Source organism: Odontomachus brunneus, unplaced genomic scaffold, assembly GCF_010583005.1.
Source record: "Odontomachus brunneus isolate Ranch 3 - 2012 unplaced genomic scaffold, Obru_v1 Obru_scaffold_009, whole genome shotgun sequence".
Lineage (NCBI taxonomy): Eukaryota > Metazoa > Arthropoda > Insecta > Hymenoptera > Formicidae > Odontomachus > Odontomachus brunneus.
The window spans coordinates 3,596,084-3,605,290 of record NW_022639459.1 but is presented as its reverse complement, the minus strand read 5'-3'; the positions used below and the strand labels follow the sequence as shown (position 1 = coordinate 3,605,290).

General features: G+C 34.9%; 2 protein-coding genes across 2 annotated transcripts in view; one reads left to right on the top strand and one right to left on the bottom strand.

The window, feature by feature from the left end:
• The first annotated feature begins 951 nt into the window (after nucleotides 1-951).
• Nucleotides 952-6,612, top strand: LOC116840253 (adenosine deaminase 2-like). The gene is made up of 4 exons (XM_032806749.1): nucleotides 952-1,334; nucleotides 2,603-3,194; nucleotides 3,575-3,895; nucleotides 4,398-6,612. The coding sequence occupies exons 1-4, from the start codon at nucleotides 1,073-1,075 to the stop codon at nucleotides 4,783-4,785; spliced, it is 1,563 nt and encodes a 520-aa protein (XP_032662640.1). The 5' UTR covers nucleotides 952-1,072; the 3' UTR covers nucleotides 4,786-6,612.
• The window catches only part of LOC116840254 (odorant receptor 46a-like), a 9,819-nt gene continuing 5,907 nt past the window's right edge, over nucleotides 5,296-9,207 (bottom strand). The window contains exons 5-8 of the mRNA XM_032806750.1: nucleotides 7,858-8,315; nucleotides 7,547-7,651; nucleotides 7,254-7,409; nucleotides 5,296-6,194 (exon numbers count right to left, since the gene is read on the bottom strand). Coding sequence (XP_032662641.1) covers nucleotides 6,141-6,194; nucleotides 7,254-7,409; nucleotides 7,547-7,651; nucleotides 7,858-8,315 — 773 coding nt within the window. The 3' untranslated portion in view covers nucleotides 5,296-6,140. The remainder of the gene's footprint in view (nucleotides 6,195-7,253; nucleotides 7,410-7,546; nucleotides 7,652-7,857; nucleotides 8,316-9,207) is intronic.

Below are 9,207 nucleotides of genomic sequence, written 5' to 3'. Positions count from 1 at the left end.
GATAAGAAAATAATAATTAAGTGAATAATAATTCTATTGATCTCTCTCTTTCTCTCTCTCTCTCTCTTTCTGTCTCTCTGCAATATATTTATCTAGAAACTATTTTGATTGCACATATACGATTTCTGTTAATAATTTAAGTGAACATGTAAAAACAGATAATATATTCAAGCTGTTTTCTCAAAAGCTCCCCAGATAGCATAGAGAAAAAGAATTCAGTCGTATATCATCAATTCTGAATTCATTTTTAGATGCGAAAAGAATTCTTTTCACTGAACTGAACTCTGAAGAATTAGTGACATACGACTGAATTATTTTTGAATTATCTGTGCTATCTAGGTCTATTAAAAATAATAACTCCGATAAGAAAATACGAGACACTTTTTGAAATATCATATTGTATAATTTTTTCAATATTCTAAAACAATCTTCAATCATTTTCACAATGCAGTAATAACTTATGTAATATATATTTCCATTATTAAACTACTAAAGCACACACATTACAAAATTTCATTATTAAATATAAAATCTCCTCATACATGCATCCTCTCATACACTTTCTGATATGATTACCCCTCATTTTCAATACAATTAATTTGGGATGCACTCATTTTCATTATTGCCTCCATATCTTCGTCGATGAAAATTTCGTTTCTATGAATTTAGTTAGCCGATGGATCGCTCCAAAAAAACGGTCCCCACAGTTTATAATTTCATTAATAAAGAATTAGGAAAGAGGGGATTGTGAACAAATAGAAACTCGAATAAAATTGAACGGTGACCCACACGGCAAGAATCGATCGTGCATTTATACAGCATGTACCTGAATTTCTATCAAAGTTAATTTATGGAAGGATCGATAAGTATATGCTGCTCGAGGATGGGAGGTGAGCGTCCGTTATCATCGAGCTACCGGTTGCAAGCATGCTTCACGCGTCGCTCGTCCATACGATCGTCCCCAGTGGAAACGAGTCATTCAGTGAAGTTCGAGCGGCCGTGACGCTCGCATCAGACCTGTGCGTCACGCAGAACCCGCTTATATCTCGGCAGGATCAAGCACGACCTTCTAATGTATCAGACGATTAGACGACCTCGACAGGTCGCGTTCGAAACTACGAAGATGGCCAGATTGCTGTTGCTTATCTTGGCGATTCTGATGAGCGGCGACGCCATCCACGCGCTGATCAAACAACCAAACTACTGGCAATTAAGAGAACAATTGCTAATGGACGAGAAGAGATTAGCACTGGGCGGTGATTTGGAGCTCGGACCCGTCGAAGTCAAAGCTAATCAAGTCCTGATGGCGGCTAAAAATCGGGAGATCTTGAACGGTTCGATATTTTCCTTCATAATCGCGCGTGAACATGCGACCCGGTCGGCTACTGACAAGTCGTAAATTCTTATAATTATGTAAATCGTGCATCGTTAAGGTCCATGACTATTTTAATTGAGTGAGAATTTTAAAGATGACATGTGCGGTGAAAGAAATGTTCGAGAGGAAGATTGTATTTTTAAATTGCCGATTGACCGGTCTGTGCGTCTCCTCTTTGCCATTTCCTTCTACGCAAGGTGTTTTGTAACAAATGATGTAATCAAAAAAGTGATAATCCTACGTAAATAAATTAATAGAAAATATACTCTCTCTAAATTTGGTTATAAATACTGCATTGTAATCGGTAAAATCTCGCTGAAAGGATCAGTTAATATTACTGATTGTTACTGATTGTAACTGTTATTGATTAGTGTGTTTACTATTTACATTAGTAAACGTGTTTACATTAGTGCGTCTTCACTGGAAATCAGTAAATTTGTTGCAAATCAAAGTATACTATTTTGACTGATCTTTTCATGTTTCTTACTGTTTTAAAACGTCATTTAAAAATATAATTCATACGTCATTTAAATTATAATTTATACGTTTTAAATATGTTAAACAACGTGATTTAAAAACCAAAGAAACATGTACAAAAAACTTAGCTAAATTATATGTTTAAAAATAACACATTTAGATTTGTAATGTAATCATTAATTACTGGTGAAATATTACTGTTATTGATTCATTCAGAAATATTTTTTTCCGATTCACTTTAAAAAAGTATATAGCTATATTATTAGAATAATAATTCATCTTTTCTGTAAGAGATAAAGAACTTCCTTCTAAAGAGATTTGATTCTATAATCTTTATGGTCGTGCCACCCATTATAAAACACCCTGGAAAATCGATTCACGAGTATGATATAAAATAGCTATGGTATAAAATAGCTTCCAAAATTCTTAAAAATGTCGCTTTAATTGCGTGAGTTCTGTCGCTATGATGCTAATTCGATTATTCAAAGCATTTGTACTGCAGAGCACATCTCTCGAAGTAAAGCCTGTGGTATTTCGGTTCTTGAGCTTGCTCACGTCGGGTAATAATTGACATATTAAAACTGCTGTCAATAACCTTATGTAGAAACTCAAAACCACATCGTTGCGATAAACAGCCTTATCGAATGCTACGGTAAGAATTATCGGACGACTCCCCGGAATAGGGAATAATATTTATCTACGAAATTTTTCAGTCACCGGATCTTTCATGCACTGCGCGTTTTCCCGTAGGTTTTCGCACCGGCGACAGTTTCCTGCCGGCGCGCAATTTCATGGAGGTGATACCGGAAATCGAGAAGTCCGAAGTCTTCAAGATCCTACGCGAGCTACCCAAAGGCGCCATCCTCCATTGCCATGACACCGCTATCGTCTCCCACGAGTATAAACTCTACAATATCACTTATCGCGACAACCTGTACATTTGCAACATTAACTCTACCCTGCGCGCCAAGTTTTTCGACGTCCCTGATAATGAGTGCGACTGGCGATTGCTGAGCGACGTGCGCCAAGACCCGATGCAGGCCGACGCTATCAACAAGAAGATCGCGAAGGAGATGACGATGATCACGCAAAATCCTCGCAGTGCCTACGATACCGTCGACAAGGCGTGGAAGAAGTTCATGACCATTTTTAACTTCGTCGGGCCGATGCTCACCTACAGACCCGTCTACGAGGACCAGTTCTACCAAGCCCTACAGGATTTCTACGACGACAACGTCATGTATGTGGAATTGCGAACGACGTTACCCTCGTTGTACGATCTCGATGGTAAGACGTACGGACCACTGGAGGTCGTGAAGGTCCATAAGGACGTCGCTGAAAGGTAAGGCATTTAAGACATTTAAATTTCTTGTTATTTTACTTTTTTTATGATTTAACGTACCATTCGTAACGTTCAAATCAACATAACGTTCCATTTAATCGGATAATTCATATTTAATAATGTTATCCTGTCTCTCTTGTAAAAGTAAAAATTACTCGAAATAGATTGTTTTTATAGATAATTATTATGTAATGTTTGTTTTTCTTTTATCATATGTAGATAAATATCCCATGATATGCCCGCTCTTTTGTCATTTTTAACTGGGAACTATAATTACGGACTCCCCAGTGTTACATCACATAATTTACGCCAATCGCGTTAAAAAAATTCTGTGTATACGTTCATATAATACGTATATGTAATAAACGGATGCAACACAGATTCACGAGGGACCATCCCGACTTCGTCGGTGTTAAGCTCATATATGCTCCGTTGCGAGCCGTCGACGCCGGACAAATAGATAATTATCTGGAAATAATGGCGCAGCTGAGGAGAGATTATCCGGACTTCGTGGCTGGTTTCGACTTGGTTGGCCAGGAGGACAAAGGACAGCCCCTCACTACGTTCGCGGACAAACTGAACGCTGTCGATCCACAGATTCAGTTCTTCTTTCACGCCGGGGAGACTGACTGGAATGGATTATCCACCGACATGAATATCCTCGACGCTTTCTTACTCAACACTAAACGCATCGGTCACGGGTTAGTAGCATAATTCTGAATTTTTAAAAATCGATTTACGATGTTCTCGATTATCTATAAAATTATTCAACTGGATCTCAGCTTACTTAATTGTCTGCTTAAAAATTCAAAGAGGAAAACTATATAAAGCATTTTATACTGTAAAAATTTTATACTGTAAAAATAACATTAATATAATGTTATGAATAGTTGGTGTTTATTAGATAATATAAAAATATTCCGATCACCGTGCCATATACATGATCTAATAATTATACCTGATATATATAATTGACCAAAAGTTTCATAATATATTTCTAGTTGCGCCAGATACGGTCGTTCAGAAATATTTAATCGTATCGCGTTGTTGCCTCTTTGTGACGAATTTAGAAAAAATATTCATACATGAAATATTCTTTGAACTATATGATTCATACATGAAATATTCTTTGACTTATATTATTTAACAGTCAATTCAATACAGAAACAGACTTCGCAAGTGTCAACAATTGTACCTTTTTAGATACGCGTTAACAAAGCATCCGCTCTTGCGGGACTTGGTAAAACAGATGGATATCGCCATAGAGGTGTGTCCCATCTCGAATCAGGTTCTCAGTCTCGTGGACGACATGAGGAATCACCCGGCTGCCAGCCTGTTCGCGTCGGGATCACCCGTGGTAGTCTCCAACGACGACCCCGCGCACTGGGGCGCGAAAGGACTGAGCTACGACTTTTACGAGGCCTTCATGGGTATCATGAGCGCGAACTCGGATCTCAGAAGTCTCAAGAAATTAGCGTTGAACTCGCTGACTTACAGCAGCATGAACAGCTCACAAAAACAGGACGCGATTACGCGATGGAACATCAAATGGGACACCTTCGTGACGAAGTTGGCTGAACTGTCCAATTAAAAGATAATCAAGCCGATTAAGATTAAGATCACGAACTACATAAAGTATTTTTACCTTCTCACTCTTATTATCAGTAAGAATAATCGATATCCCTTAAATACCAATTAACAGTAACATTACATCAATATTATAATTTCTCAATTAACTTAATTTTATTAGTCCCTTAATAAATCCCTTAATTATATTATTTAATTATTAATTATGTTATTACGTCAGTATTGACTCTTAATTTTGATAGTTTGACGAACTTCCAAGTTTATTGTCCCAAATCTAATGCCCGTTTCTGTCAATTTTAATTAACTTAATCGGCTGGCTATTACAACGGAATCAACCAATCACATCTGTCAGTTCCGACTAACGAGAAATGCGTTTGATCAATTCCGTTGAAATAAGCAACCGGTTAAGTTAAAGCTAGTAGAAACGAGCATAAGCTACAAATTTTTCAAGTCACTGCATAACGCATTTTATACTGTAAAAATTTTATACTGTAAAAATAACATTAATATAATGTTATGAATAGTTGGTGTTTATTAGATAATATAAAAATATTCCGATCACCGTGCCATATACATGATCTAATAATTATACCTGATATATATAATTGACCAAAAGTTTCATAATATATTTCTAGTTGCGCCAGATACGGTCGTTCAGGAATATTTAATCGTATCGCATTGTTGCCTCTTTGTGACGAATTTAGAAAAAATATTGTTATCAAATAAAACTGTTAACGCATTACATCTTTTTCATTCTTACAAGTTCATGTTTGCGTTTACGTCACGAGTATGTGCGAACGTAGACAGTGAGTATTACATCCATAGAACTATTAGAACCGTTGAAATATAAATCTCGACTACTTTATCATTAACGAAGCGTTACTGCGAAGTTTTTTTTCGCACATGGCCAGTAGATTATGCTCGACGGGAAAACCTGTTATTGTAAATGTAGATTATTCGCGAGGATACTGCGTTACATAATATACGGCTGATTAATTTGCGATCTGCCGCGGGAAGTTGAGTGAAAGGCCTTACAGATCTGTTGAAATAAAACTGAATTCAGCATCGCTACAACGCATAACGGATGACATTTAATTACATTCGTGTCGATTGTTATTCAACTGTTGTATTTTTGTAATGATCCCAATATAACTATACACAGGCTTATGTACAAGAGTGCTGTGTATATAAAATATCGATACATTAGTTTACAGACGTGAACATTCAAGTGCTTCTCTTTAAAAAGCCTTATTATCGGTACTTAACACATCTGCAAAATAATACATCAATACATATATGCATATATAACTACGTACAAAATCAATATCATGTTTTCTTTTTGTTATACGACGCAAATAATTAATTCGACGCATGTTGCAGGAGGTTAAAAGCCGAGTAAGACGTCTTAAAGATCTAAGGAAATGAAATTGCAGTTACGTCATTACAATATTTGTATATCTTCGCACACAGTCTTTTTTTTTTTTTTAATATTTGTCTGAATATTCAGAGTATTCAAGAAGCGCCAATGCGCTTTAAATGTGCATTTTAATTAATATTAAAAGCGCATTGTAAATGTACATTTACAGCGCATTTTGTCCCGCATTAAAATTGCGTTTAATGCACATTATGGCAGCGTATCCAAAAAATATTTTTCGTGTGTCTTGTTTGCTGGTATCTTGCGAATTTATGTTTCTGCAATGTTTCTGCAATATTGCATTGCTATGTACAATATTGAAACGTTGCAGTATTGTTGCTGCAAGCGTCTGTGCTGTATGAGTTGTTCTTCTAACATTATTTTTTATTAAATAAATGACAAACATTGAATCAACTACAGATATGGCATTCTGTCACATCGACATTTCATTAACATGAGGAATTTCATCTGGAAAACTTATTTGAGAATCTCACTTAGGAAACCTAAGCGAAATATCCAATAGGAATCCCAGTTGGGTTTTCAACTGGAATTTTTCAATAAGAAGCACCCATTCTTATGCTTCAATATGCATAAATTTTTTAAACTAGTACAGCCATTTCATTAAAAAGGAAAAAACTTAAACATTTTGTATCACTATACATCAGTTTAGGAAGTTTTATGAAAAAGAACAGGTCTTTTATAAGCAAGCAATAATTTGTGGTTTGACGATGTATCACGTAAAAAATTATTCATTTATTTTATAAAACTTGTTATTACGAAATGCATAAATATCGCATTAATTTTAGTGCATTTTAAACATACAATTAATGCCAATACAGTTCAAAGTCAATGCAAAGTGAATGCGCATTAAAAACATTGGCGCTTCTTGAGTAGCAACGATAACAATAAGATCGAGAATCTGATCGAGATCTGTTTCTCATTGATTTTAGCAATATTAAACTGTTAATAAGCTAGCAATTGTTTTACACATATGAACTCTTTGCGGTAAATATAAATATATATATGTTTATTTATATATTTAGTTGCTTCCAACTTACCCAAGTAAAAGTGTCCAAACACAGTGTGAATAGTCCGTGATAAGAAAATACGAATCCTTTCTGGCTGTTTATCATAATAAGTACCAAAGATCTGCGTTCTCGTGGCGTCGCCATTGTCCAATCGCTAAAATAAATAGCGTTCGCGATTCTTCTGCTCTACAAACAGCAACTGCACATTAATATTATTTTTTATTATCAATATAATCTTGTCAATTTTCTTTTCACAAAAAAACTGACTCTTGATAACAATTTTGAATATAAATAATTGAAGTGTTATATTAATCGTGTTTTACCTTTAATTCAAGCTCATTCCCATACCAACAGTAAAAAAATATTTGTAACATTATGCCGCTAAAGTATAATAGCAGAGAAAAAAACTCGGCGCTAAAGAGTTTTGTCTGCAAAAGAAAACAAGCAGAATTGAAAAGCAAACGATGTCGAAAACAATAGAACGCAATAGAACTGTGAACCTCTTTTATGTAAAGTAATAAATATTTATTATGTGCTTAGTCAAAAGTGAAAATTAGATAAATTACGTGTAAGAAACACGCTCTAAGAGATATGATAAAATACAAATTCCGTACAAATTTTTCTTTTTCTCAACCTTCGTTATGAGGAAAATGCTGGTGCAGAAAATGATCAGACTGAAGAAGAAGAGGATCGTCACCGTCCAAATGAACAATGTCTCTACTCCTTTCACAAAAGCATACACGAGTACATGATGCTTGACGCACTCTTCAATCGACGTATTCGATCTCTTCTCCGAAGTTACAAGATCGTCCGTTAGTCGACGACAGATCAACTCGATTTGTCCGCACGCGTGTATAGTCAAGCCATAAACAAGGGAATCGAAGGAAACGTTGAGCATTATTGCGTAAAAAATCGCCGCAGCTTGCTGCAGATACGTCGCCGCGTATGGAAGTAATCTCGTAATGGAATAAGGGATATACGATTTCAATGGCAGAACTCGTTCTCCCGTAACTGCTTCTAGAGCCGGCGTGATTATTAAACCCAGACCAGTAGCATGCGATATTATCAGGAAGGAGAGAGTGCTCCACTTAGCTGTTACGGATCGTTTCGATTTATGTCATTAACAAGTTCACTACCAGCGTCATATATACAGGGTGTCTTACAATCACCGTAAGATATTTTAATAGCATATTCTGAAGGTAAAGTAAAGTAAAAAATCATTATAAAAATAGCAAAAATGTCAAGGCTATAATAGTTTTTGAATTATAACCGATCAAATATTACTAGTAATATCGCGTAGAATTCGCGCGCTCAAGCCCGTAGTTACACAGCACACACATCGTTTTATCATTTGTTATCGATTTCACAGTTAATATTGATTTTTGCTACACAGCTGATTCCTAAAAACATTAATAATTATTATTGTTAGAATTATTAAATTTAATAATTTTACACTTAAGAAATAAGGATTTTTGCAATTTTTGACATAAAAAGTAATCATGGAAAATAATTTATTATTATTTTTGTTGTTCACATTTTATGAGGAGTGAAATCGTATAATTCTAATAAAATAAGGCAATAAGATTAATTTGTCCAGAGTTCTTAAACAATTTAAACTTTTATTAAAATCTTGATATACTGAAATTATAAGATCCGAACTAAGATAATAAAAATTTTAAAAACTGTGGACAAATTAATCTTATTAGAGATAAGCCGAAATTGTAGAAAACTCCTTTGAATAACAGTAAGATTTGAAAATGGCATATAAGGAGCAAGCACGGATGTCTTAGTGCTATTAGATATTAATACTACTTTTTAATATTAATATAATAGTGGGAGGATAATATGTCCAGCATGTTAAACGCACATATCAAAATTTCTTTGATTATCGTACGCGGCGAATCAACCTTCCACACTTAGACCAATCCTTAAGTCCCAATTTTTATATATATATATATATATATATATATATATATATATATAT